General features: G+C 59.1%; 9 protein-coding genes across 9 annotated transcripts; 4 read left to right on the plus strand and 5 right to left on the minus strand.

Annotated features, from left to right (window-relative positions):
• Positions 1 to 262: 262 nt before the first annotated feature.
• CcaverHIS019_0600550 (uncharacterized protein) lies at positions 263 to 1,759 on the plus strand (the record flags this gene model as incomplete). Its single annotated transcript, XM_060602471.1, has 2 exons — positions 263 to 552; positions 607 to 1,759. The coding sequence occupies 2 exons, from the start codon at positions 263 to 265 to the stop codon at positions 1,757 to 1,759; spliced, it is 1,443 nt and encodes a 480-aa protein (XP_060458861.1).
• An 883-nt stretch (positions 1,760 to 2,642) lies between these two features.
• On the minus strand, positions 2,643 to 4,550 carry CcaverHIS019_0600560 (uncharacterized protein; the record flags this gene model as incomplete). The annotated part of the gene is made up of 4 exons (XM_060602472.1): positions 2,643 to 3,029; positions 3,073 to 3,988; positions 4,041 to 4,182; positions 4,250 to 4,550. The coding sequence occupies 4 exons, from the start codon at positions 4,548 to 4,550 to the stop codon at positions 2,643 to 2,645; spliced, it is 1,746 nt and encodes a 581-aa protein (XP_060458862.1).
• A 3,000-nt stretch (positions 4,551 to 7,550) lies between these two features.
• On the minus strand, positions 7,551 to 8,021 carry CcaverHIS019_0600570 (uncharacterized protein; the record flags this gene model as incomplete). Its single annotated transcript, XM_060602473.1, has 5 exons — positions 7,551 to 7,598; positions 7,633 to 7,756; positions 7,798 to 7,843; positions 7,933 to 7,972; positions 8,019 to 8,021. 5 exons carry the CDS (start codon positions 8,019 to 8,021, stop codon positions 7,551 to 7,553), a joined length of 261 nt encoding a protein of 86 aa, XP_060458863.1.
• Positions 8,022 to 8,211: 190 nt separating this feature from the next.
• On the plus strand, positions 8,212 to 10,206 carry CDC36 (uncharacterized protein; the record flags this gene model as incomplete). Its single annotated transcript, XM_060602474.1, has 7 exons — positions 8,212 to 8,237; positions 8,280 to 8,353; positions 8,508 to 8,537; positions 8,589 to 8,789; positions 8,936 to 9,210; positions 9,248 to 9,594; positions 9,648 to 10,206. The coding sequence occupies 7 exons, from the start codon at positions 8,212 to 8,214 to the stop codon at positions 10,204 to 10,206; spliced, it is 1,512 nt and encodes a 503-aa protein (XP_060458864.1).
• Positions 10,207 to 10,557: 351 nt separating this feature from the next.
• Positions 10,558 to 13,806, plus strand: AMD1 (uncharacterized protein; the record flags this gene model as incomplete). The annotated part of the gene is made up of 4 exons (XM_060602475.1): positions 10,558 to 10,960; positions 11,197 to 11,245; positions 11,375 to 12,798; positions 12,836 to 13,806. 4 exons carry the CDS (start codon positions 10,558 to 10,560, stop codon positions 13,804 to 13,806), a joined length of 2,847 nt encoding a protein of 948 aa, XP_060458865.1.
• A 175-nt stretch (positions 13,807 to 13,981) lies between these two features.
• On the minus strand, positions 13,982 to 16,720 carry CcaverHIS019_0600600 (uncharacterized protein; the record flags this gene model as incomplete). The annotated part of the gene is made up of 3 exons (XM_060602476.1): positions 13,982 to 14,155; positions 14,246 to 16,249; positions 16,289 to 16,720. The coding sequence occupies 3 exons, from the start codon at positions 16,718 to 16,720 to the stop codon at positions 13,982 to 13,984; spliced, it is 2,610 nt and encodes an 869-aa protein (XP_060458866.1).
• Positions 16,721 to 17,022: 302 nt separating this feature from the next.
• On the minus strand, positions 17,023 to 19,322 carry ATG20 (uncharacterized protein; the record flags this gene model as incomplete). The annotated part of the gene is made up of 4 exons (XM_060602477.1): positions 17,023 to 17,706; positions 17,755 to 18,627; positions 18,670 to 18,891; positions 18,975 to 19,322. 4 exons carry the CDS (start codon positions 19,320 to 19,322, stop codon positions 17,023 to 17,025), a joined length of 2,127 nt encoding a protein of 708 aa, XP_060458867.1.
• Positions 19,323 to 19,589: 267 nt separating this feature from the next.
• On the plus strand, positions 19,590 to 20,752 carry PUP1 (uncharacterized protein; the record flags this gene model as incomplete). Its single annotated transcript, XM_060602479.1, has 7 exons — positions 19,590 to 19,677; positions 19,725 to 19,858; positions 19,918 to 19,976; positions 20,010 to 20,043; positions 20,084 to 20,157; positions 20,202 to 20,511; positions 20,555 to 20,752. The coding sequence occupies 7 exons, from the start codon at positions 19,590 to 19,592 to the stop codon at positions 20,750 to 20,752; spliced, it is 897 nt and encodes a 298-aa protein (XP_060458868.1).
• Positions 20,753 to 20,971: 219 nt separating this feature from the next.
• On the minus strand, positions 20,972 to 27,494 carry NUD1 (uncharacterized protein; the record flags this gene model as incomplete). Its single annotated transcript, XM_060602480.1, has 7 exons — positions 20,972 to 21,290; positions 21,357 to 21,446; positions 21,536 to 21,600; positions 21,800 to 21,852; positions 22,478 to 25,283; positions 25,320 to 25,615; positions 25,652 to 27,494. 7 exons carry the CDS (start codon positions 27,492 to 27,494, stop codon positions 20,972 to 20,974), a joined length of 5,472 nt encoding a protein of 1,823 aa, XP_060458869.1.
• Between the last annotated feature and the right edge of the window lie 331 nt (positions 27,495 to 27,825).

Below are 27,825 nucleotides of genomic sequence, written 5' to 3' on the forward strand. Positions count from 1 at the left end.
CCATTTAGCCTGGCGCCAGATGTAGCATACTGATAGCGGGGTACTTTTTAGCCTTTTGCCACCCCACCCTGTCAAGCTGTCACCCTGCCAGTGCCAAAACACATTAGTCGCAGCATCAGCGGGAACCGATTGCCCTGACGCGTCGCGACTCCTCAACACAATACTTTGTCCATCCACTCATCCACCTCATCCCTTCTCATCCATCTCATCCATCTCATCCGGGCAGGCAACCAGGCACCCAACCGGGCACCCAACATCCAACATGTCCGAATACGCCGCCCCGCTCCTCTGGTCCTTCCTCCCCGCCCAACTCACCGCCGCCCTCCTTCCAACTCTGTGTGGCCTGGCGCCCGGCCTCTTACCCCCTTCACCCCCAGGAACGCCAGGCTACGCGCGCAACTTTCGGCGCGTAATCACCGCCCTCGTCCTAGGATGGTTGGCGTACGCGTTCATCACTGATCGACCGGACGAAAAGGGCGGCGACTGGTACGACCTCCTCGGGGTTCCTGTCCGCGTTGGCGAGGATGGGCTCAAGAAGGCGTTTCGGGGTCTGTGAGTTTGTGTAGGGCAGCAGCTCAACTCGCCGAATCACCCAATTAACAGCAGCTCGCGCAAGTTGCATCCCGACAAGGTCGGGCCTAACCCACCGCCAGAAGTCGAGGCGCGCTTTGTCGCCATCCGCGCAGCATACGAGGCCCTCTCGGACCCCGTTCGGCGGTTCGCATACGACCGCTTTGGTCCCGACATTGCAGGATGGCAGGGCACCAAAACCGTCCGCGACTACATGATGGCTGGAGTGCAGCGTGCTGCGGGCTTCTACGTCGTGACTGTCGGCCTCCTCCTTGCCCTCGGACTGTTAGGCCGCGCACGCGAAGGCGCGTACTGGCGCCTCGTACTGGTCGGCGTTCTCCTCGCTGCCGAGGTGTCTCTAGTTCTCGCCCCGACCCCTGGTGCCGATGCCCCACTCACCGCTCTCCCCATCCTCTCTCATCTCCCTTCCTATCTCTCAACGCCACTCGCGAGGGTCCTCCCCCGCCGACTCCTCGATCGGCCAGCGTACCAGTACATCGCCCTTCTCCGTCGTCTTACTGCCGACGCTGGGGTGGCCATCTCCCAACTCGCAGACGTGTGGGCCGACAAGCCAGTCGACGATCAGGCAGCCCTTAAACTCGCCGTACAACTCAACCAGACCGCCCTATCTACTCTCGCAGAGGAGATTGGGCCTGTGTTGGAAGCAAGCAACGACCGCACGGGTGCGGAGAAGAACCTCATCCAGCGCATCGAGGATGTCGTCCTCGACCGTGGTCTCGCGGCCCATCCACTCGTTGGGCCGGCGTATACTGCTGCCCTGGATCGCGAACTCAAGGGCCGTGGGATGCCGCTGTCTAGCACCGGTGGCGATTGCGGAGAGGACCACCATAATCATGACCAAGAGGGCGAGAACAGCGACGAGCGGCCCGATACGTCTGGCACGCGAGCCCGCGCTGAGCTTGGCCACACAACCGCCGACAGCATCACGCCCGCCGACCTCGTCGCATTAGGCAAGGCCATGCCCCTTCCCCCAAGCCCGCCAACTACGCCTGCTCCCGAGAGTCTGGGACAGGTGGTGGCCGGTGACAAAGTCAAGGCGGACACAGCCAAGGCCAAGGCCAAGCGGCAAGTAAAGGAGGTAGAAGTCAAGGTGGAGGAGGTTGAGACACCCAAGCCTCTGCGGCGGAGTGCGCGGTTGTCCCGTTCCCCCGGGATTGAGAGGGAGTAGATGAGTCATGAGTCATGAGTCGACTGTATTACCATGATGGATCATGTTGGTGTCGCTAGCCATGTCGTGATGGTGAGATCACTTCGGTCGGCTTCAACACCCTCGTCGCGACGCCTTGAACCCACACCGCCCGTACTTGGGGGTTAGTTAGTCTGCCAGTTCCAACGCTTAACCTTGAACCCAAGTGTCCAAGCTCCAAGCTCCAAGCTCCAAGCTCCAAGCTCCAAGCTCCAAGCTCACATGCTCATTGCCAACCTTAACAAATCGCCGATTGGATTCCAAGTCGGAGATGAGTTGGACGCTTTTATCCGAGCCGAGGACGAAACACGATTCGGAGTCTCGTGCTGCTTGGCGTCCACCAGGGCTGCGGAACGCTAGCTTGATCCTGCATATGACAGAGCTACTCGGCGAATTAAACAGGAAACAGGAAACAGGAAACAGATGCAACGCGACAAGCATTGAATTGCTTGGTTTGTTTGTATGTGCCACGTCGCGTCGTCTTGAATCAGTCCACGTTCAGGGTGGAAGGTAGGGTTCATCTGGGATCGCTCTGCCGAGCTGCCGAATAAAAGGGCAAAGGGTCAAAAGGGCTCAAGCGCATCGCAACCAATCAATCGATCCCTCCAACACGTCGCGGGCGCATCGCATCGCTTCCCAACTCGCTCATTCCTCTGTTCCTCGCTTGGCCCCAAGCCCTGGCAGCCGTGCACAGTCATCACGATCGCACACCCTGCTGCACGCTTAAACAACTGGAAACATGTACCCAAAGTCCATGCGGCTTGCTGCCCAACTAATAACAGGTTACCGGGTATCAAGGTGTGCTAATCTATGACAAAGTAATGCGACAGTCCTAGTGCCAATACTGTGGTGCGACTCTAATTGTTCACGAGGCAGCATGCTCGGTGGTGGCACCGACACGGTCGACCAGCAGTCGCTGCTCGCACAACTGCGCCACAGCCTTGCCGTCGAGCGGAATGTCGTTGCCTTGGAATCCCTCTGGGTACGCCACCGCCGGCGTGTTGGGATACGTGAAAGACTCATTGTCCCACCAACCGTAGTGGCGCATCCCGAGTGCACGCGACGTAAACTCGTAGTCCTCGGCGAAACCCGCCGGGTAGAAAAACTCCATCACGGTCGCTCGTGGGTTGAGGTTGTTCATCCAAATCAAGTGGGTGAGACCGTTGCCGTGCACACCCATCATGATCGTCGTCCGCGCAGCTAAGCGGAGCTGCTCGTCGCGAGTAAGCTTGTCCATGGAGACAATGTTGACCTGATTGTCAGACCTAGTCCACAAACACAAACTGTGTACTCACCTCCCATCCGTACTTCTTCTCCAGGTTCTTGAGCTCCTCGACAAGCACCTCGTGGTCCTTCTTACGCAGCATACGGCGTCCCCAGTCTTGACGACTGACGTACGTAATGACCGGAGTCGAGGGAGTTCTGGTATTCGGTGCCTCGCCACCACGCTGCGCACCACGGCGCTTCCCAGAGTTGCCAGCCGCATGCTTGCCCTTTCCAGTACCACCCTTCTTGTTGGTAGCGCCCTTCTTGGGCTGGCCACGAGGCGCAATAGGCTCGTCCTGGGAGCCGTCTGCGTCGAGTACGCTGACCTCCCTGGCGCCGTACTCTTCAGAGTCGTATTCCTCGATGCCGACACCGTAGTCGGCAAGGTTGATCTCATCCTTGCTCTCGGTCCCAGAGCCCACAAACTCGAGCAGGTTACGGCGGACCGGGGCCCACCAATAACGGCTTCCTTCCAAAGTCGCGGCCTCGGACGCAGTGCGCCATGTCTTGGCAAACTCGGGCCCACGGAACGCGGCGGCGCGATCAGCAATGACCAGGCGATCATACTTGTACGGGCGCTCCGTGTCCACACGGTCGTGCCAGTCGTTGCGGTACTCGAATGAGACCGACGGGAAGATTGCGCGCATGAGGAACGAGTTCATCTTGGCGTAGTCGTTCCAGCCACCCGCATTCACAAAGGGGAACATGATGCGCGCTGGGACCGGGAGCTGTGTCGCGCCTGCAGCATTGATAGACGGATCAAGCGACGAGTAAGTACGCCAGATGCCGAAGAGAAGCTCGGCCGCAAAATGGTAGTAGTGATCGAGGAACTGGGGTGGGTCGTTGACTAGGAAGCTCGTATCGGCCACGCGCGACACTGAATGACCCCACAGACGGTTTGCCTCAGAGGGGAAGATGATACGCATCTCATTCTCCGTTGGCTCTCTGTGAATGTCAGCGCCGCACACTACCCACAACTCTGTTAGTGTCAACTCACCGCCTGTTAATCGAGGCCTGGTCGTTCCAGATCTCGGCACCGGTCGAGATCATCATGCGGCGTAATGGGATACTCGACGGATTGTCGGTAACAATGTACCATGTTCCATTGTAGAGGTAAATATCGTCAAGAACCGTCCACCCTGTCGAGTCAGTCTCACTCCGCTCAACGACGACGCATCCAATAGCCGCGGTTGCTCTTCAACTCACCTGGAGCGTGTGCCAGCACTGAGGTCCGTGGTGCTCCCTCCTCCCCCCACTTGACCTTGACGTCGGCGACTGTCACGGCATGGGAAGAGAGTGGCGAGTTTCCGTCGTACCCATGTCGAGAGGACGGCGAGTCCCATACAGAGTGTCTCCTGCCTCCAATGCCGACTTTAAGGCCCAACAGGCTATTGCTTCCTCGAGAGTCGGTAAAGCGGAAACTCAAGTCGAGCTGGAGGAACAAACCAAAGAGCACAAGTACGCTTAATACCACGAGGATTTGGCTGCGCGTAACGTGCCAACCCATGCTGGCGAGGTACGATGCCGTTCGACGGAAAGGTCGAGGCAGGGAGAGCTTTGGAGTGGTGATAATGGTTGCGATGATGGAGGAGGTGGAGGACGACGGTGAGTTGAGGTTGGTTGATATGAACGGAAACGCGTTAATGAAGGATGCAGGATGAGATAATGTGGGGTGTTGGAGGATGGGTGAGGGAGGAAAGTCGTGGTGTCAAAGTGCGAGTGATGGTGTACTGCTTGCTGGCAGCAAAAGTGGATCCGAGGTTGAGTCGTCTGTGCGTTGCGTTGCGACTGTTCCAAATGGAAGGCTCAGTAGACTAAACAGGGAACTAGGGATCTGGGTCCCACGCACAAACCGACGGGTAATCTGACCCGTTGGCACTGCGACGAAAAGCAAAGATGGCGAGGGCAGAGAGGCAAGGTAATGGCGAGACCGCGCTGCGTGGAGAATGAATGTGGCTGGGGTATGGGTATGGGTAGATTGTAGACGACCTGACGAGAGTTAAACGTTGGATTGAGGAGGGTTGGAGGCGATTCAAGTGATGAGAGAAAGCGATGGATTGAACGTAAGAGGATGAGGATGAGGATGAGGATGGATATGAGAATGAAAGAAGGGAAGGTTGGAGGAATGAACAAGAGTAACAAGACTATCTTGGTAGGAGGAGTAGTCGTCTAGGAGTGGAATCAATCACGCGCTTGACGGACGTTTTAATGAATGGGGAAGCGAGAGAGGGAACGATTCCCGTTGCCTTTGCTGTACTTGCTCTGCCCTTGTACCCCTTTTAAAACTACTTTGTTGGGTTATGTTATTATTTGGACTAGTTATCAAATCGGGGCAAATCAACCAAGACGCATAGGGTAAAGATGGCGAGAGGGCCAGAGTCAATCAAAGAGGAGGGGGCAAGAAGGGGAGTGAGACCTTGACTGACAGCATGACAGCATGACAGTGATCAAGTTCTGGCCGCGTGCACTGGTCTCAACGATCTGATGATTCAGGGTCAAGGATGTGCAACCTGCCTACGGCGTGCGTCTTGCTTCCTTCTTTCCACACCGTCCCTAATCCCTGATCTCATATGATATCCTACCCAGGGATTGTTATCCATTCAGGGTGCATACTAATACCACCAGCATGCACATCGTCATCTTTACCCTGAATCTCATCTCAGTTCCCTCCGTCCTTCTTCCTTTCATCCTGTTTTGTATTATACTCCCGATACCCGCTCATCCCTTTTCCTTACCCTTACTTTACCACACTACTTTCTTATTCTTGAGAGTATCACTAGTGTCTATCCCAAGTACCTCAGTGAACGTGTTCAACGGGCTACAAACTGCATTGTCTACATGGCATACATGGACATTGGCACTGTGATGAAAACAAAAGTTGGTTGTTAAATGATGGAACCGAATTAACCAAATAGACGGGACGTTTGGTAGGTTGACAACGGCTCAGGGCTAGATGCCGTGGCGGGTGGGGTGGCGTCTAGCTGTGGCCTGGCTAGCTGGCTATCAACAACATAAAGCGCAGCGACGCACGATCACTCGTTGCCATCGTCATCGACGTGTTCTGTATTGAGGATACCGCCCACATTGACAGCACAATGCTTATCTACACTACATCCTTCCTGTGCATGCTGTGCAATGGTACTACATACAGGCCTTCACTGTTCGTAACTGTGCATCAGTACTTGGGAGTTGAGCAGATGAAACATTCCTTCCCTGCAACACGTCTTCCGCTGGACCTGAACTGTGGCTAGCTTTCCCATTCCCAGCACCAAGGATCAAAAACAGGGGGGTTGCAGTTGTTCGGGTCTAATCCCTTGGGATTTGGGATACCTCGCAGCTCGCAGCGTGTATTCCACCGCTTCCCCTCGATACTGTCTTATGGTTCCTCCTCAATGTCCATGTGTCCAACACAGCGAACACTGCAAACATGGTATCAGCGAGCAGGGGTTGAGCCTAGTGGGCGGGGCTGTTTCCACGTCCAACGTTTGGGATAGATACAAAACGCCAAACATGGGGCCCTTGAAACCATTGGATGTACACCACATGACCAGCCGGATGAGATCACACTTCGAGATTCATCACAACTGATTGCCAGCTTTGCCAGATCGCCAGATCGCCTGCTTGCCACATTGGGGACCTTGGGAGTTTCTGGAATCTTGGACCTGCCTACCACCCAAGCACAACGCGTTGCTTTCAACACGGTGTTTTGGAAGGGTCGCTTGCACAGCTGCAGAGCTGTGCGTTTACGTGTGCACATTTTGGTCCCACATGTGGGCATATGGGCATATTGCACATGCACATGAACATGCACATGAACATGCACATGCACACAACACACACTTACACACTCAGTCCGTTTGGATGATTGGCAGGGACAAAGACTCCAAGCTGGTAAAATCAAGGACAAGGTTGTCAGCGCACGGCCCTCACTCGCTCCCCAGCTCATTTACCCCCACAGCCGATCAGTGAGGCCAGAATCGACAGCATTCTCAGTCTACAGTAGTCATTCCTCACTTCCCAGTACCAGTCTCACTCCGGGGATTCATTGCACTTTATTCCCTCGCCATCCCATTCCGTGCCAATGTCGAGACAGTGAGACCTCCCCCCCGTGGCGTGCCTGGGCTCCCGCACTGGCTGTCCCGCGTTTCCGCATTGAATAGAGAACAGAGGAGGCTGGGAGTCGGGTCGAGATACCGTTCTCACATCATGCGTTCATGCGCCCTCTGTCTGGGCCGAGCACGGGGCCTGCTACGGTGGTTGTTTGTTCGGGATGTCAGGTCCCTTGCCAGGTCACGAGTCAGATATGGGAAGACCTCAGGCTGGAACAGACCTATCTCTGCGAGGCACGAAACATCGCCACAACTAGTCTCCATATCCGTGGCCCACTCCTGGCTCCCACTCCTGGCTCACTCCTCACCGCACAAGTGCAGTTTGTTGAGAGCAATACGCGAAAGCCATACTTTACATGTTGCCTGAGGCGTAATGTTACAAAGCCGGTCTACTGTCTCTAGTCATCCGTCTTGCCAGGCGGCACACCGCAGGGCTGCAACATGCGCTGTCGTCAGTTCGTCATCGGCGCCTCAGCTCACCTCGATAACCTCATACCGCTCGCGCGCCTGGCACTCGCCGTCCGCAATGGAGAGGTACGCCAGCAGGGGCGGGTGGCCGACAATCGACGACAAAGTGTCGCGGTGCATGTGGGTGACCCACTCGCTGTTGTCAGCACCACGAAACAATCAAGCAGCGGGACCCACAACTTGGTCATGTCCGCATGTCCGGTGCCAACGTAGCGCGAGTGGACTGTGGTTAGTTTTGAGCTGCGCCGATCAAGGAAGGTGAGGCAAGGCTGAAGGAAGACATCAACGCGCAGCCCAACCAAATCGACTCACGCTGCTCGAGGGATGTGTTGGCGGTGTAGCGCAGCTCAGACTGAGTGTCAGCTAACGATTTCAAGAGCTTGGCTGTTGATACTTACCATGATGGATGGTGAATGGGATTAGCTGAGTACTGTAATTGTAATTCGAGATGAATCGTGAGGGGTCAAGTTGGACCAGAGTTGGGTGGCAACTGAATGAGTGGAGGTGCCACCTTATAGATATTACCGAATTACCGCTCAGTCACCTAAGCTTGTCCCACCTTATCACCACCCACCACTTCACCCCCGCTATATGCCACCCCAACGTGGTTCACTACAGTGAGAGAGAGAGAGAGCCCGAGTTACAACGACTATTCAGAGGCCAACATCAACACTCTTCACATCCACAACAACAATCATCACATCCCCCCTCTACATCCAGCTCTACCACCCAAGTGAGCATACCCCACGCCAACCGACAACACGCGCGTCAAACCACTGCATCAAAAGACATCCGTGCTGACAATCCCTTCCCACTTCCTCGCCGCCCTTCCTTCCTTTCGTCATTCCTCACACCGTCCAACAACCCCGCCTTCTTCCGGCCTCAAGACACAATGAATCGAGCAGGAGGTTTGTTGGGTACGCACGCGCACACATGCGCGCCCCGTTGCACATGCTAACGCGCCGCAGGACAACCACGGCAATCTACGGTACCGCCAGGATACCGCGCCGCGCAGCCGACTGCTGGCGGTGCCAATGGCATGTTCTACGGCGGGCCCGCGATGCAGAACCGTGGGACTGGCCTCATGGGGCAGGGCGCGCTCGGCGGCTTCCCCCCATCCAGTGGCCTTGGACGCAGCGGACCACCAGGAATTAGTGGACGAGGAGCGGGTGCGTGACTTTTGTGAAGGCGGTGGAGCGACCGTTGAGAATAGGAGCGGCGTCGCCGATCCCTCGCTTTGTGAAATGAGGCGACATGCTGCGTCGCAAATGTCGCTCCTCCTCCTTCTAACCGGCTGGCGTGAGTCTGATGGTAGATCCAAACGACTTTCCCGCACTCGGAAGCCATAACCAGCACGGCAACAACTCGACATACGCGTCTCAAGCCCAGCCCAGCCAAGGCGGATCAAGTCACCTGCAGCAGCAGATGTACAACCTGCACATCGGACAAGGACAGGGACAAATGGACTCGATGGCGCCTCCACCGCCGCCAGGTCTGTCTGGACCCACAAGCTCGTCAAACCAGCCGAATGGTGCGGGAGAAGGGTTGCGAGACGACTTCCCCGCATTGGGAGTGGGCGAGAAGGAGAGAGTGGGTCCGAGGTGAAGGTTAGCGCGGCTGATGCCAGATGGCTGGTGTGCTTAAGATTGGAGGAGGATCAAACCAACCCAGCTCGCCACAGCAGTCACTCAACGGCCCCGGCTCGTCCCATTCTGCAACCCCCGCAAACATGGGCCAGGGGCCACCATCCGCGACGGGAGAGTCGTGGACAAGGCAGTCACCAACGCGTACCGATCCGCTACTGCGGCAGCAGGTCCAGCATCCCGTTCAGCAGATCTTGTCGTCGCCTGTCGACAAGTGGGGCCTCAAGGCGCTCCTGCACCAGATCCGTCAACATATGGGCAAGGACGACCGCGGCATGCTCATGTTCGGCGAGGACCTCGTCGACCTAGGGGTTGATGTGTCAAGCGCAGAGTGAGTAGATTACACTGAAGTCTTCCTCGCTGCCCGTTCCGCACTGACTCTAGACCTTTATACCAGTCGTTTGTGACGCCATGGGCTGAGCCGAGTCAATCGCAGCAGCTGCAAATCGAGGACATGTTCGTCATCCCGGGCTGCTACCACGTCGTGCCGCCACCAGTCGAGAGCAAGATGTCCAATTTCTCCGAGGAGACGCTCTTCTTCCAGTTCTACTCGGCACCGCAGGACATGCTCCAGCTCATGGCTGCCGAGGAGCTCTACAATCGCGGCTGGCGCTTCAACATGGAGGCGCGCGTCTGGATGACCTCGCCTCTGCTCTCGCAGATCGACATGCACGGTGACCTGTCCCAGCACCCTCCGGTCGTGCGCGGCAACTTAACCGTCTTCGAACCGTCGTCCTTCACCAAGCGCGACACGCGCGAGCTCCCAGGCGGCGAGGAGTACCCCGTCGAGCTCGTCCATTTGGAGGCGACGCGCCGCGCGTCCGAGATTGCCACTGAACAGGCCAAGCCGCGCAAGGACTCTGTCCGGTCCCCCGAAGACAACAACTCGAGCCTGCTGGCCTCGAACACCCAGCACTTCCAGAACATGGCGGTGGCGCACTAGGCCGCTGTAACCTCCTCAAGTTCCCGGACCACCATCCCCCCGTTTCGTGGCGTCCATCTGTAGTTTCAGACAGCCGTGGCATCATACGAATGCGATGCTGTTATGTGAAGTAGGGTAGAGTGGGGAGCTGTGAACTGACCATGGACAATTCAGGAAGAGCACGTGGCAGGGAGGATGGAGGAAGGTCTACGTCATGCCTTTAGCCAGTGTGTCCAAGAACCTGTGTGTTGAATCCCGCATACCTCGCATTGTCAATCCTTGTCACTTGTTGCCAGTTCAACTCCAACTGACTAGTTGCACGGGTGTGGTTGACTCTTATCCATCTCTATATCATCGTTGATCGCACCAACGATGGACGACTACGACGACGACTACCCAACGACGCGCTCGACTTCCGTCGCGGCCGAACACGATGATGACACGCCGCCAGAGCGAAACTCCCCTTCCTTCAGCTTCCACGAGGAGCGCCGCCTCCTCAAGAGTGATGAGTACTGGCTCGCGCACAAGATCCCGCGCCTTCCTCCTCCCGCCCTCAGCACGTCACCAAACGCGTCGGTTGCGGCGCTCGACGGCCTCTCGCTCTCCCGCTACGACGATGAAGATGATGAGGGCGCTTCGAAGGCGAGCACAACGGACGCGGCCCCGAACCGTGACCGGATGGATGGAGACGAGTGCCTCGAGCTCGAGGAGGAGCACCGCGAGAAAATGGGGGGGGAGGCCGCTGGCGGCCTGCCCTCAGCCCAGTTTGATACGGGTGAGTCACCGCATATCCGCCTGGAGCGCATGTGGGGGATGCGGCGCAAGTGTGCGCCACAGGACTATATTGAGCTTCTGTGATCGTTCTTCCTTCTCAAGGTCTCAAACGACCATGGGAGCAAAGGAAGTAAGGGTGTATGGGGCGTGTATCTGGACGGTCACTCTCCAGATCTCTCCTTTGTCAGTCACCGTTCACATCTACACTCCCGGACATGGTGCTGACAGAGGAACAAGTCCGTGCATTCGCCGAGTCTGGTGTTGGAAGCGAACTCGAAGCGCTCTAGTGAGTGACAGTGGCCGTTTGCGCGCGGCAAGTGGCAACGGGTGGCGACGATCGGGCGACATTGCGGCGACACCCTAGCTGTCTCCCCCCCCCCCCCCCCCCCCCCCCCTTCGAGTTCACTGACCCCAGTGCTGCGTTCTCCAAATGCCTCGCCCTGCGCGACAAATACATGATTCTCTCCTGTCAGATGCTGGGTGACAACCCCCGCGACCGCGACGGCACATTTGGCGGATTCCGCGACGGAACAGGCGACGTGTATGGTCTCAAGCCAGACCAGAGGCCGGCTACGTGTGAGCTGAGCGCCGACCCCAACGCCCCACAGTGGCAGATGAACCCGCCGCCGCCGGCCCCACACTGGAAGTGGGAGGGTGAGCGACCTGAGCACCCAGATGGCGAGTCACACAAGCCGTCCACGACCACGCCCGAGTTTGAGTTGGCGAACTGCGAGGTTCCGGGCCCAGAGGATGCGATCAGCTCACATACTTTCCGCCTCAACGACGAGGGAGTGTATACCGTATACACGAGCAATGGGTACGACAAGGGCGGCGAGATCCAACTCAGCCACGTGCCCCGTCTCAAGGAATACTACATGGACCTCGAGTACTTGCTGAACGTGTGCTCGGACGGACCGGCCAAGTCGTTCGCTTTCCGCCGCCTCAAGTACCTTCAGTCCAAGTGGAGTCTGTACGGCCTGCTCAACGAGTACCAGGAGCTCGCAGACATGAAGGCTGTGCCGCACCGCGACTTCTACAACGTGCGCAAGGTCGACACACACATCCACCACTCGGCGAGCATGAATCAGAAGCACCTGCTGCGCTTTATCAAGCGCAAGCTGCGGCGGTGCCCTGACGAGATTGTGATCCACCGCGACGGCAAGGACCTGACGCTGAGCGAGGTATTCAAGTCGCTCGACCTCACGGCTTACGACCTGAGCATCGACACGCTCGACATGCACGCGCACCAGGAATTCCACCGCTTCGACCGCTTCAACAACCGTTACAACCCCACCGGGTCATCGCGCCTGAGAGAAATCTTCCTCAAGACCGACAACCTCCTCAAAGGCACTTACCTTGCCGAACTCACGACCGAGCTGATCGCCGACCTCGAACAGTCCAAGTATCAGAACAGCGAGTGGCGCGTGTCCATCTACGGCCGCAAGGCCGACGAGTGGGATAAGCTCGCCAAGTGGGTCGTGGACAACAAGCTCGTTTCGCACAACGTCCGCTGGCTCATCCAGGTGCCCCGCCTGTACGAGGTGTTCAAGGCGGGAGGCTTGGTCAACAACTTTGAGGACGTTGTCAAGAACGTTTTCAAGCCCCTCTTCGAGGTCACGCAGGACCCGAGCTCGCATCCTGAACTGCACATCTTCCTCCAGCGGGTGGTCGGATTCGACTCGGTCGACGACGAGAGCAAGCCTGAGCGCCGGCTGTACAAGAAGTTCCCGACAGCTCAGGCGTGGGACACGAACCAGTCCCCGCCATACAGCTACTGGATCTACTACATGTACGCCAACATGGCGAGCTTGAACGTGTGGCGCCGCGAGCGCGGTTTCAGTAAGCTTCTCGCTCCCGAGCCTACAGCTGACAGCAGACACTTTCGTGCTCCGCCCGCACTGCGGCGAGGCCGGCGACCCCGACCACCTGTCCTCCGCGTTCCTCACCTCGCACTCGATCTCTCACGGCATTCTCCTCCGCAAGGTTCCTGCCCTACAATACCTCTTCTACTTGAAGCAGATCGGTCTTGCAATGTCCCCGTTGAGCAACAACGCCCTCTTCCTAACGTACGAGCGCAACCCGTTCAAAGACTTCTTCAAGATCGGGATGAACGTTTCTCTCTCAACCGACGACCCGCTCCAATTCCACTTCACCGCGCAACACCTGCTCGAAGAATACTCGTGCGCGGCGCAGATCTACAAGCTCACGCCGGCGGATATGTGCGAGCTCGCGCGCAACAGTGTCGTCCAAAGCGGCTGGGAGATGCAAGTCAAGAAACACTGGATCGGACACAAGTGGTATCTTCCCGGCGCGGCAGGTAATGATATCCACAAGACAAACGTGCCCAACATCCGCCTTGCGTACCGCCACGCCACTCTGATGGAGGAACTGAACCTCATCCAGCACGGGACGCACACGCCCAGTGCAACGCCGGGACCCATGCGCCCCAGTGTATCGGCACAGGGGGGACAAGGCGAGGCTGGCGCAAGAGCTGGAGCGTCAAGCCCTGTGGTCGCGCACAGGCCCGTGTCGCACGGCTCGGCGGACCCGGATAACCTCGGTGCCGCGGCGATGGCACAGACCCGCAACCTCCTCGACCCCGCCTTCAGTGTTGCGCCTGGGGCGGCCGAGCTCGATGTCCGCCACAGAAGGCGGTCCCTGAACTTGGCGAATAAGCCTACACTTGGCATGAGCGCCGCCGACGAGAACCCGTCCCCGTACGTGTCGCCGTTCCACAGCCCGGTACGTGAGAAGGCCGAACCGTTTGCGCATGCGCCGCGCAGTCCTGTACGCGGGAAGGGCCATCTGCTTGCCAAGCCTCCCGCCAGCCCCACGCGCAACAAGTAGGTTTCTGTGTCAAGCAACAACTCGGCTCGGCAAATGTAGATTGTAGATGTAGCCTGTGATGCAGTGATTCCAGGACCTGGAGCCACTGCCACGCGCTCTCGTTCCGTAACCAGCGGGGCGAATCAACAATACATAGCACGCAACAGGCATACAAGGGAGACAACGATGGATATTTCTAGTGGCGGAACAGCCCATCCGCTTCGAGGCGCCGCACAGCGTCCTCACCAAGGACGTCGCGCACACCTGCCCACAGCTCGTGCACTGAGCGCACGGCGCGGGGCACGATCGCGGGCGACGCGGGCCGGTCATGCACGCTCATAAGGCTGTAGAGGGCAGCGACTTGGTCGGCCTGGTGTCAGCTACGAGTTGATCGACCAGCTGAGCAGCTTGTGCATTCAGGTCACCTGAACTGCAGCTGCGTTGCGCAGCGCGCACTCACCTTGTGTTCAAGACAGTCAATCACCTCCTTGAGGTGCGCGGCCAAGACGTGGCGTTTCGCCACGGCACTCGCAGCGTCGAGTACCTTGTACTGGTCGGCGAGTTCGACGTAGATACTCTTGTAATGGGCAAAGTCGGCCTCGAGCTCGGCAATGACCCGCGCGAGGACCGTAGCAGGAGGCACGTCGGCGCCCTCGAGTATCGAGCGGACGGTGGCAGCACCGACGGTGTGGGCAGACGAGGAGGCGGTGGGCCGGATTCCAGGTAAGGAACGGGCGCTGGCGCCCGAAGGCACTCTGGAGGAAGGGCGGACGCGGTCGCGGTCGCCAGATGTCATTCGGACAGTAGGTGCGACGCTGCCGCCCGAAGGTACTCTAGAGCCAGCCACACTGGTGCCAAAAGGCATCCTAGCGGGGTCAGCAGCTGAGAGATCGGCACGTGACTTGTCGGCGCGGCGAGGCATGATCCGCGGCGAGTCGTGTGGGCTGGGCCGCTCAGAGAAGAACGATAGCTCGTCCTCAGCGCGAATAGAGGGGAACGGCGACGCGGGGCCCTCGTTGCGTCGGCTGCGCGTCGACGAGCCCGAGAGGTTGGGGGCCACGTCGCGCGCGTTGTACTCGCGGCGACTGTGCTCCTTCCGCTGCAGTTCGTGCTCGGCACGCTGGGCAGCAGGCGACGGTCCTTCGTGTGCAGGCACGTAAATCATGGTGTCTTGTTCTTCGGGGATGACTTGGCGGGCGGGGCGGAAAGCGTCGAGATGCGGCGAGAGCACGCTCTGCCTCAAAACCGGGCGGGCGTCCACGCTCTGTCGCGAGACGTGGCGGAGGCTTTCAGCGTGGCTCTGACGCGATGCAGGCCGGAGGTCGTCAACCTGGCTTGCGCGTGACCCGGGGCGGCGGGACGGTGTCGGAGAGTGCGTGACGTCGCTCTCCTCGTCGCTCTCGTTGGCGACACGAGCAGCCTTTGCGGACGCCGGGAGGAGGGTGATGTTCGGCGCGCCGGCGGCGTGGATCCCCTGCCGGAGCTGGGACGGGAGGTGGGTCTGGACTGCACGCGACTCGCGCGCCCCCACTTCGGCGCTCACGCGCGCCACCTCTTCAGCGAGATCAAGAGCCTCCACATGCATGCTGCGCTGCGAGCGCGCATTGGTACGAGCGATGAGTCCTTGCTCGGCGATCTCATTGAGACGCGCGACCTCGCGCGACAGCCGCTCGATGTCCTCCTTTATAGTGGCCAGGTCGGAACGCACGTCGGTGTCGCGCATGCGGCGCAGCTCGGCGATCGCGGCTTTTTGCGCATCGAGCTCGGCGGTGAGGCGAACAAGGTGTGTGCGGAGGGACGCCACGAGCTCCTCGAGCGCTGCCTTCTCGCCGACCACCTCGGCAAGACGAGTGTCCGCGCCCGCTTGCATCTCTGCAACCTCTTCACGGGCGCGCGCGCACTCAACCTCGAGCTCGGCAATGCGGTGGTTCGCAACGCCGTTCTCGTTCTGCAGAGCGCGGACGTGCGCCTGCAGGCTCGCGAGGGCCGAAGGCACGCCCGCGCCCATCGTGGCCGGGGCAGCATTCTTGTCGATCTCCTCGAACCCGGGGCCCTTCATCGGCGTCGCCAGCAGGCCCGTTATGCCAGTTAAGTCATAGGTCCTGTCACGGCGGCCAGGGGACGGCTGTACGACAGGGACGAGGTATGGCGCCTTGTATGAACCCTTCTTGTATTGCCGTTCAGGCGGAGCCTGAGGCTGGTTGTGCCGCCTGGTGTCTACGAGCGGACGGCGGATGGATTCGTCGTGGTGGTATGTTTGGGTCTGAAGTTCGGCCAGAGCGTTTGGACCCGAGCCCGACCCGCTCGACTTGGACGAGGTAGCGGACACGGTACGGCTCTGCGGCGGCGAAGGGAGCGGGTCGTTCCGGCCGAGCGAGAAGGAGAGGTTGGGTAACTGATTCTGTGGCGTGGGCGAGCGCGGCGAGGCAGGACGAAACGGCGACGCGGGCTTGTTGATGATACGCTGGGGTCAGCTGGTCCCTGGACCAAGTGGGTGGCGCACCTCCTCCTCCATGGCGCGGGTGAGCTGTCCGACGAGGCGGCCGAGCGAGCGGTCGGGATCAAACTCTCCCGCTGGGGCCTCGCGGCGGTTGGGGATGTTGAACACGCCGGCACCGAGAGTGGCTGCACTGACGTGGTGACCGTCCGTAGAGGTGGGTGAGGCTCCAACGCCTGCGCTCGCAAAGGACGCGGCACACGACGGGTGGCGGGCTGGACGACGGGGCGTCTCGTCAAACGTTAAGGTGGGCCGGTAGTCGTGGACTGCGGCGGAGCGTGGTACACCCAAGGTCGAGACGGATGAGTGCGAGGCAAAGGATGTTGAAGGGTTTGAGGCGCCGAGCGACAGCGTGGAGAGATCGTGGTCGAGTGTGCTCTCTAGCCGCTGTCGCTCCAGGTCGGTTCTACTGAAGGGAATGGGCGGGGCGCCGTTCATGATGGCGAGGCCCTCAGGCTACGTTTCAAGAGAGGAGTAGGAGGATGAGAGATGGAAGGACGGGGGGAGGGATGAAGAGGGTGGTAGACTCGAGTGTGAAGGTGTGAGAGATGTTGTGCTCGAGGATATGAGGATGAGAGGAGGGATCTCGCGACTGTCTTTGTTTGGTGTCCTTGTGTCACACCTTTCACACATCCAACATTGCCACGTGGTGACGGACACAAAATAGTGTACATAACCAGCTGGGAATCTTCAGGGTTACCATCTACCAGCTAAACCAGACTACAACCGTCCAAATGCATCTATAGAGGCCCAAGCGGGCCGTTGCTATCGCTCGACTTGCGCTCAACGCCCAAGTTAGACATCGCGTTGGTTGGCACCTCCTCCTTGAATGGTGACTCGATCCCGCTGGGTGACGACTTCGTAGGTGACGAGTTCCCCGACTTGACCGGCGACTTCGGCCGCTCGTGCTCGTGCTCGGAAGACTTGGTCTCTTGCACGAGTGACTTGGACTCAAGCAGAGGAGACTTGGTCTCCTTGAATGGCGATTCCATTGGCAGGCCGCCCATGCTGAACCGCGACGAGCCGCCCATCGTGAGCCCGCCGAGAGGTGGGCTAGACATTGATGGGCTGGCCAGCGGTTGGATGCTGTGGGACTCGGGTGAACGGTTGGGCACTGGAGGCAAGTCGCGGTCCATGGCCGCCGCTAGGTCCGGGGCATCCTGCGTTCCCGATGGTCCAGCCTCGGCTGATTGTTCAGCGGGAGGCACCTTGTTCGGGTGGTCCGGAATCTCCTTGATCGCCTCCTGCGCTGCCTTCCAGGCGTCGAGGTTCTGCTGGCACCACTCGCGGTGTATCGTCGAGAGCTGGATCGCGAGCGCCTTGATGTCGGCCACCTTCTGTCTCTGGAAGCGGTCAAGGTCTGCCTGCAGCGTCGTCGACGCATACTTGAGGTCCTGGGCCGAGGCTTGTAAGGAGTCCTCGAGCTAGTGTAAGCTTGGATTACAAAGTCACAGTAGCTTCATTCCACTCACCTGCGAGATGTTGTCACGGGTCTTGCCAATGTTCGCACGACGCGACGCTTCTGGGTCTACGTCCATCATGCCGCTGAGCGAGTGCTTGACTGCCGAGAGAAGGCCGAAGCTGTTCCCGTGGCGGCGCGGTGTGGGCCGCGAGCTAGGTGGCTGGAGGTTCGAGCTGGCAGGCGTCGAGCTGGCCTCAGCACCTTCGCTTTCCGTGGGAGGCTTGGTTGGAGTAGCCGGTGCGCTGGAGTGGAAGCTGCCTCCACGCTCGAGCGCGTCCTCGAGTCGGCGAGACTCGCTTTCCGCCGCCTCGAGCAACTCGAGTTTGTCGCGCTGCGTGTCGAGCGCCTCCTGCACGAGCTCATACTGTACGTGCTTCTGGTGGCGGAACGACAGGCGGGAGCGGATAAGCTGTGCGAACTGCGTGTACGTGTGCAGCGGCTCGGTCACATTCGTCTCCCAGTCCTTCATGAGCTCGGTTGTTGCCAGGTAGTCGGTGTCAACAGCCTGCCCAACCTTTTCGATGGCGGTCGCCAGCTCGCCCTTCTCGCTGAGCGAGAAGCCGTTCCACTGCGCACCCAGCTCGCTCATGTCCGTCGCGTGCTCGCTCCACCTCTTCGCCACACGACGGTTCACCTTCTCCATGTTCCCCTGGAAGTGCTGGTGAAACTTCTCGGTGAACTGCTCGCTCTCGAAGAACCGCTGATCTGGGCGATGCAACGGGTGCGTTGGCGACGGGTTCGGCAGCAGGTGATGCGCAATGTAGGCTGTTGACGTGCTGCTCTCGCCTTCCTCGTCCTGGTCCTGGAACGTCGGGTTGTGCGAGGGCGCATGTAGTGGGTTCTTCGGAAGGAGGCTCACCGGCGGCGAGTGCAGCACCTCGTTCTGATGTCAGTTGTGATCGTTGGGTTTGCTTGACAGACGCACCCATGACACACCCTCCTCGAGGAAGCGGTGGAAGACATGGTCGCCGCCCAGGATTGGGTGGCGAACTATGCGCCGGAGGAAGTCTTCAAGCAGCCGCTTGCGGCGCGCAATGGTCGCGGCATCCTCCTTAGTCTTGGACTGCCCCTTAACGGCGTAGTCGGTGAGGCTCTGCTTGGAGGGAATGGGTGGGATGATGAGTACCGGGTACAGGCCCTGGAGCGCCTGGTGAAGGCTGAGGAAGGCAGAGTACCTCCTGCGTGTGGTGTATGTCTTGTTTTAGTATCCAGCTAAACCCGTCTACTCACACCCAGGCGGATCACATAGGTGATGTAGCTCGACTTGCCGCCTTCGGTGGTCTTGTAGGCATCAACGATGCTAATGTCGTCACCGCGCGCGATCTGGCGGTCGCGCTCGCAGCAGAAATCAGTCTTGGGCTGGGGCCCGGAGAGACCCGACGTCCCACGCGGTGGTTTGGACGGGTCGGGGAACGACGCGCGCTGCGTCGGCGGAGGGGAGCTGCTGGTGAGAAGAGAGCTGCTGCGTCTGGGCGCGACCGAGGATGAGATGTTGGAGGGAGTGCGGGACAGTGGCGGGGAGTCCGGAGGACTTGAGTCTGGCTCAGTGACAAAAGGGTTTGAGACTGGGTCCTCCATGTTGGAGGTGTTGGAGGGTTGTGAGCGACGGCAATGGAGAGAGATGTGGTGAGAGAGGTGTGGATAGTAGTGAAGCAACCGCACAGCCCAGGCCGGGAGGCTTCCCAACCGCGTCATGCCACCTCATCCTTATCCCACACCACGTGGTATCAAGTACACGTCAGAAAATGAATGACGCCGCGCGTTCGCTTGGCTGTCACTAGAGTGCATCATCCACCTTCCTCGAGCCCCAACAACACTCTACAACCTTCCCATCCTTCAGCAACCATGGCAGCGACAGCTAGCCAGATCGGCTTCGACTTTAGCAACTACGCCCGCAATGAGTTCCTCGGAGTGCGCACCGCTCTCCCCAAGGGTACGCTCCTTGTTCCGCTCATACACCCACTTGGTAGCTGACAACAGCGACGTCGACGGGTACCACCATCGTTGGCCTCAAGTACGGTGGCGGCGACTCTGGCGAGGAGGAAGGTATCTGTCTCGGTGCGGACACGCGTGCGACTGCGGGTCCGATCGTGGCGGACAAGAACTGCGAGAAGGTACGCTGAGCTCGACTTGCTTGACAGGTTCCCTTCCTTGGACAAACATCTTACGCCAGATCCACTACCTCACTTCCTCGATCCGCTGCTGTGGAGCAGGAACTGCTGCCGACACTGAGTAAGCCTCGGCGAGACTGTTAGCTTACAGCAGATATGTTACCAACCTCATGTCCTCCAACCTCGAAGTACGTCTCCGCTCTGCTGACGAATGCCTACTCACCCCAGCTCCACTCCCTCTCGTCTGGACGACCAGCGCGCGTGGTGACGGCCATGACCATGCTCAAGCAGTACCTGTACCGGTGCGTGTTGATGGGCCTTCCTCCGTGGGCCGGGCTGACAGTAGCTACCAGGGCCACATTGGCGCGCACCTCGTTGTTGGCGGTGTCGACGCGACTGGACCTCACCTCTTCACGGTCCACGCGCACGGCAGTACCGACAAGCTGCCGTATGTGACGATGGGTTCCGGTTCGCTCAACGCCATGGCCATCTTCGAGGCCAACTACAAGGAGCACATGACGCGCCAGGAGGCGATCGACCTTGTCGCCCGCGCGATCCGCTCGGGTGTGTTCAACGACCTGGGTTCGGGTTCCAACGTCGACGTGTGCGTCATCAACAAGAGCGGGACGGAGATGCTGCGCAACTACGAGACGCCCGTGAGTGCTCAGCTAAATTGTGCGGGGAAATAGCTGACCCAAGAACGAGCGCGGGATCAAGTCACGCAACTACAAGTTCCGGCGCGGGACAACGGCGTGGCTCAAGGAGAATGTGCGCGACCTCATTGTCAGCGAGGAGGTCGCGACTGTTGGCGCGGGCAAGGCGCAGCCTGGGTTCACCGACAAGCCCGCCATGACTGGCGGAGTGGGTGGCGCGGAGGGCATGGACCTGGATGTGTAGGAGCGCAGTCAATACTGGATAGATGCATGTGTACGCAGCGTGATCGCGAGAGATATGCGATTATAGGTCCTTCGGGCGTCGTGGAAGACCTCAGAAGCCCCCAGCCACTCGACCCGGGTGGTTCCTCACCAACAGAGCCCGTTCCTCAACCCCTCGCGCACACAACATGCGACGGCACTGCCTTTATATGATACAACAAGTCTATCGCTACGGAATCTCTTAGAAGTCGTACACGTCTCCACCCTGGGGCGCGCCGCCAGCCTGTGTGCTACTCCCGAACCCGTCGCCGTACGGGTCGTAACCTCCCGCGGCCTGGGGTGCAGCCTCGGGACCCATCCCCATCTCGATGTTACGCGCCTGATCCTGGAACTGCTTCTTGACATTGATAGTCTGGTTAATGAGCTGCGTGCAAGCGCGCTTAAGCGCGTCGGCGGGGTTGGACCGCTCGTCCGTCTGGATCTTGATCGTGATTACATTCTCGAGCGGGTGCGCCACCTTGTATCCGGAGAAAAGCACTGTTGGGTCAAGCAGCAGTTGTCTGGGGTCAGCAAAAACAAAAACCAGCTCCCAGTAATCTCATCTCGTCAGCTGGTGCAAGACTCACGCTCGCAACATGTTGCCGAGGGTGTGGTCCTGCGCGCGCACGATAACCGTCGCAGCGTTGGGGATCTTGGGGTCCTCGGTGATGGTGAGGCTGCTGTCAGCTGGGGTTGACAACCCAGAGGTGGAGGGTAGGAGGTCGGACAGTATGGAAGATGGCCCAATCTCCCCACCCAAACTCACCGCTTTTCATCCTCCTGTAACAGCCAGGTCTCAATACGGTTTGGCTGGTTGATACGCCCCGACATCTTGGGTTAGCCATCTCATCTCGCAACAAGCAGAAGAAGAAGAAGAAGAAGAAGGGGTATCATTGTGGTCAACAGTTTCTCGGCAGAGGCTGAACGCAGAATGCGAACGTCTTTTCCGTGGATTGACAGATTATGGTAGTTGTATCTAATCATGTGCAAAGGAGCAGGTCTTGCGTAAGGGCATGGACGTGGGACTCACTTTGTAGAGAGAAGAGTAGTGTTGGTGACGAAATGAGTTGTTGTGAGACGATCCTCACCTTGAATCAAAGGGTCGAGTCGAGGGTTGGTGTGGAGGAACTTGATCCCGTTCTTGAATTTGATCCCGTCACCAAGCTCCAAAGTTCATAAGTCCAAGTCGAGTTGAGATCATGTTTCTGTCATCATCTCATCCTCTCATCCTCTTTTCACCTCCTCTTCATCCATCATCCCATTCCCTTCTGGCCTCCGTTCCTCTCTCCTCTCCCTCCCTTTCCCTTCCTCTTACCACTGTCCGCCCCCGTTTGCCTCGGCACAGCCTCTATCTCTAACAGTAAGTCTCGCTCCTTCCTCGACTTCATGATGAAATACATGTTGGCACCAGTCTTACCGTACCGAGGGGATAACCTTCCGCGCACCGCAATATACGCAGCGGGCGCCTGATACTTCCACCCAGCTTCATACTATCTTCCGCAGAAGCTGACAGACAGGCTGTTTGTAGTCTTTCGTCTTAATGAATGCTCTTGATGGATTGCTCTCTGAAACGGTAGTTTTTCTTTCTGTCCTGTTTTGTCTGTGCCGGTGAACTAAATTGGCTCGACTACCTTCCTTGCCTGTCAACTACTCAAGCACGCACTCATTCATAACTGCAATAATACATATACATACACCCAAGTCTAACGTCCAGATTGTCCCACAACACCCTGCGCCTGGTCCAACAGTGCAGCCGCCTTGTCCTTTTCCCCACTCGTGACTCCCACCCCGTCCAATATCCGGAGTTGCGGGCACTTGCCGAACACGAGGCCTCGGTAGAACAAGCGGCGCGAGTACCACTCGTCCGGCAGCTGGTGACGGTATTGAGAGTCGCGCGCGGCCCAAGCGGGGTTGTTGGTGCCGGCTCCTCGTGACTCGGTCTCCTTCAACTTGCCTCCTCTGCCCTTCTCCTTCTTGGACGGGAGCAAGATCGGGAGGTAGAAACTCAGCGTTGCCGGGTTCATGCGCAGGTCGAGCTCCTCGAGGCCCTCAAGCCCTTGTAGTCCGCGCACAGCGTTGCCTCTTGCCCCGAGCCGGCAGCCAACCGCCATGAGCTTGGTCAGGCGCGTGAGACCTGCCAGTCCGTCCAGCGTCTCGATGAAGTTGTAGTTGACGTTGAGGACGCGCAAGTTCGGTGCGTGGGCGACAAGGTTCTCTGGCCAATCTGAAAGCTGGCACGCGATCGCCTCCAAGTAAACGAGGCTGTAGACTGGCGTGGAGAGGAAGTTGGGTGGCAGCGTGTTCCCAGATATGTAGAGGCGCTTGACGGCCTGAATGTCCTCAGGGTTGAGTGAGAACGAGGCAACATCCTGGCTTCGCAAGGAGAGGTTCTCGATGCGGTGCCCGCCTGGCCCACTGCGAGTGAGGCCCGGGAGCGCATTATTGTCGGCGAACAGCGTGCGCAGGCGAGGGAAGAGCGACACGTCCAGACTCGTCAATCCGTTGTCCGACACTCGCAAAATACGGAGGCTGCTCATCGACGACGCGGGCTCGAGGGTGACAAGTGCGTTCGCGTCGAGCTTCAGCGTCGTCAGGCTCTTGAGCCGTTCAAGTCCGCGGATGCTCTGGATCTTGTTCCGTGACAGGTCGAGTGACTCGAGGCTCTCCCACTTGGCATCGGTGAGGTCGAGCTCCTCGATCGCATTGTCCGCCACGCTCAACTTGACGAGGCAATCGATGCCCATTATCCCCTTGAGATCGGTGATCTGGTTGCTGTCGATCACAAGCTCGCGGAGGTGGTGCAGACAGTCAAGCTGCGACACCGAGTCGAGCTGGTTGCGGGAGATGTCCAGGAAGTGGAGGTTGCGGAGGTGGCTCACGCTCGTCAGGCTCGTAAGGCAGTTCCCCGCCACACGCAACTTGCGCACCGAGCTCGGAACGCCCGAGAGGTAGTCGATCTGGTTGTCGTTGAGGTTGGCCTCGTCAAGGCGAGGAAGGAACTCCTTGAGGCGGGCTAAGCTCTCCACGCCCTTATCTGAGAGGTCGATAGCCTTCAAGGTCTCCCAATGCGGTTCGAAGGGCTGGACATCGGTGATAAGCTGCACAAGGCGGTCGTGTGCGACGCCAAAAGAGCACTCTGTGAGGAACGTCTGGTCCCCTGCGCCGCCTCTCCGGAAGGAACGGAAAGACCTGAACGCAGTTATGGGGACCGTCGAATCCGAGTGCTCCTCGGAGGCCTCAGACAACGCAGAGGGCCGTTTCAGAGCGGCAGACGAGCAGGACGAAGCCGACGATGAAGACCTGGCAGGCTTGGATGGCGACGGATCCGGCATTTCGTCGTCGTCATCATCGATGTCGGTTATCTGCAGGTCCGCCATGCCATCTAACGCCTGCTGGATGCGGCGCGTGCGCATGCTCGGGGCAATAGAACTCTCCTCCATGATGTCGGTGCGCTCGTAGCGCTCGAAGTGGCCCTTGCCGTCGAGGCGGGACCACTCGGCCCGCTCTGCCTCTATGTGCTGCGCGATCACATAGCCGTCAGAGAAGGAAACAGAGCGACGGTTGGAGCCAGACGATGGAGCAGCAGACGCCTCACGCTGCTCACGAGCCGGCGTCAAGTCGGCGTGCCATGCGGCCCTCTTCTTCATCGCGCTTATGGGGGTCGAGCCATTAGCATTGCGCAGCGCTGAGCGGAGAGGTATCGGCGTGCCATTAACAGGACAAGAGATCGAGTGGTTGAGCCTTGGGCGAGCGCGCGGCGTCGCTTGGGGGTCATCCCTGTCTAGTGAGTCGAGGGCGTACTTCTCCGGCGAAGACGACGAGGTCTGGTCCTTCTCTGGTGACGCGAAGCCCTTCTCGGGCGACGAGAAGCCTCCCTCCGGAGAAGACGTCCTGTCGTATGACGGAAAACCTTTCACTGGCGACGAGTCGTGGAAGCCTTTCTCTGGTGACGAGTCGGTGAAGCCTACACAGTCGTGGAAACCGTTCTCGGGTGATGAGATTGGAAATCCTCTACCAAGCGACGAGCGCGAACCCCGCCTCTCCAGAGAATACGTGACCGCCTGCGATGCGTGAATGCTTGGCGACGTCGAGTCGAAGCCGGCGAACACGTCCTGGCTGTCTTCGCTTATTCTCTGGCTCTCGGCACCCTCGGATACACGGGTGAGCGCGTCGCGCGACGAGCGTACCCAGCGGTGCGTCTCTTGGTCGTAGTACATCTTGCCGATGCGGTTTGGGACGACACCTTGTACGTCACCGGGGCGGATCATAGTCATGTGCGACGGCGTAGGGTCCTTCGGCCCGCGGTGCTTGACAAACGACGTCGACATCGTTGTGGCAGAGGCGACAGTTGTGGCAGACACAAAGCGGTTCAGGTCCTCACGGACCTCGGGCGGTCGCCCGGTGCCTTCAAGCATGCCTCGCCGCGCTGACGCCGCCGTGGCTGTCTGGGAGTTCGCCGTGCCCGTGCGAGAGCTGACAGCAGACTGCAACGGAGAAGTCCCCTTGCCAGAGCCCTGCGGTCAGCAACGATGAGGACAACGGGGGCTCACCTTCCAAGAAAATTCATGCCGCGGAATGTGTCTCTCAGCCTCTGACGACTGATCGGTGTTGACGAGCGACGACACGCGCGATGTTTCAGAGAGCACGGCCTCCTCGTTCCGTGGCGAACTGTCTGTCGGGTTGTCAGTTGTGCTCGTGGGAGAGACAACCCGGCTCTTGATCCGCGACATCATGTCCTCGGCGCGGTGGAGGTAATTGGACGAGGCAGTTGACGGGTTGGATTTAACCACCGGTTCTGGATCGGGCGACAGAGAAGGATGGCCGTAGTCGAAGGTCGGCCGACCGACTGGGATCAGCTCTGGTATACGAATTTGAAGCTTACAGTCTTCGATTGCGCTTGCCCGCTCATCAGTCCAGGCGGCGCTCCCGCTCCTCAAGCTCCTCGAGTCAGAGGCCGAGGTGGACGAAAAGTCGGGGTCGGTGACACGAATGCGCTCGAGCATCGCATTGCCCTGGGCACGCCAGTCTCGGATGGCTGTGGGGCCTCTTGGTTCCGGGCGCGCGAGCTTGATGCGCTTGGAGCTGTGCGAATCGGATGTCGCCGACTCAGGTGTAAGTGAATTGGAGTAGGACGCTGAGCGGTACGCATCTGGCGTGCCAGAGGCCTCAGGAGACCACTCGCGCAGGTCTGCGCGGCGCGGGATGGTGTTACGGGTCGCCGGTGGGCTCGGGTGGTTAGCGAGGGAGTCGACCATCGCGGACAGCTGCTCGCGGGTGTATGTGTCGTAGCCATTGCGGAAGAGGCGGAGACCGACATTGGTCAACTCTGGAGGCTCGTTTAGCGTTGAGTGTGAAGGCTCACCGCCGGCCAGGGGCGCCAAAGACGGTTCAAATTCGGGCGTCTCCGACCTGTCGAGGCCGTCCACGTCGCGCGCATTGCCCACCGGCGCAGAGAAGTTGAACGGATACTTCCCGTGGAGGCCACTTGGGGCCTCGGTTGATTCCTCGCGTATGCGCGTTGTTCCCATCTGGGACTCAAGGTCGCGGATGCGCGTTGTTCCTGCCTGCGACTGGGCCACTCGGATGCGTGTTGTCCCAGTCTGCGGCTCGTCCTCTACTCCCCGCTCATCCTGCGTGGTATGCTCGTCATAGGGGATTGTCGGGTGATCAGTGTTGTCGTAAGGGTTGGTCGGGTGGTTGGTGTGGTCGTATGGGTTTGTAGGCAGGTTTGAGTCGTCGTATGGATGTGTCTGGGCTGTATCGTCGTAATGGTGCGTTGGCTCCTCGACAGTGTCGTCTGGCACGACAGGAAGAAGTAAAGAGTCATGCTCATGTTCCACGCTCATGTCCTCCTCCCCGTCTGGTGCTGGTGTTGCGACACGGCTCGAATTTGCTGTTGTGGTGGAGAACGAATTGTCAGACGGTGTCATGCTTTTGCTCAGTCGAGAGGGGTGGGCGGGCGTGTACTGATGCGAGACGCGGCGACCTTCCGATCCAGAGCTTGGCGTAGAGCCAGACCAGTGAGGAGACAAAGACAAGGCTCTGGGCGCTGTGGTTGTGGATGCCATAATGGTGGCCGTGGGAGTCGAGCGTGAGGGCGTGCTCTCGCCCGACGCGGGCGACTCAATAGGCGAGGGAGATTCGACCAGTGCCAGCTCCGCAACCGAGGGCGTTGAGGACGCGGCGCGCGACGTGGATCCTGAGCTTGTTGGCTCCTCCTCTTCCAGGATCGCCATGGGTGAGCTGGGCGGCTCAAACATCTTCTCGAGGGGGAGCGCGCTGAACATGTCCCTGTTGACGAAAGCATTGCGGGGGAATGCCTTGCCGTGCGTGTCCTCGCCATCCTTAACCACAAACGTACCCTTGGCGCTGCTCTGAGTCGGCGCGGAGACGCTACGGGTGCTGCGTAAACTAGACTTGAGCTTGTACTCGGTATCTCTCCCGTCGTCGGACGACGCGCTCGTTGGAGGTGACAGCATGCCACTGGCGTTGCGAACGTAGGGGTTAGAGGGCGAACGCCCCTCGGGAAGGCTCATTGCGGAGGCGCGGCGAGGCGGGAGAGCGCGCGCGACGCTACCGTGTCCCAACGAGCGGAGGGAGCCACGTTTGTTGTGCACGCTTCCGCGGACGACGGTTTCGGTTGGGACGGGTGTAGTGGGCGGGGAGGGGGATGTCTCGATCCATTCTTCGCCCAACTCGTCTGTCTGCCATGCAGGGGCGGACATGGTGACAGGCGACTCGTGATGTATTGTTGTGGAAGTTGATTATGTTGGTATCACCGAGGATTGAGTTTGAGATGTTATGCGGGGGAAGTCAGTCGCGCCCCTGGCATAAGACGCAGGGTTGACACAAACAATGGCTTCATGACGTTTTGTTCCATTCAATCCAATCCCCCCACTTAACACCTGATCCCACAGCGGAGATTCGGAGTTGGCAACCGGTGGCAACTGAATTCGTTCACCCCACGTGGCCAAGTGGAGGTGCTCCAGAATTTCTGAATGTCACTCGACTTGGGTGAGATCCTGCTTCACAGTCACAACAAATCCGGCATAGCTT

The sequence above is a fragment of the Cutaneotrichosporon cavernicola genome, assembly GCF_030864355.1.
Source record: "Cutaneotrichosporon cavernicola HIS019 DNA, chromosome: 6".
Taxonomy (NCBI): domain Eukaryota; kingdom Fungi; phylum Basidiomycota; class Tremellomycetes; order Trichosporonales; family Trichosporonaceae; genus Cutaneotrichosporon; species Cutaneotrichosporon cavernicola.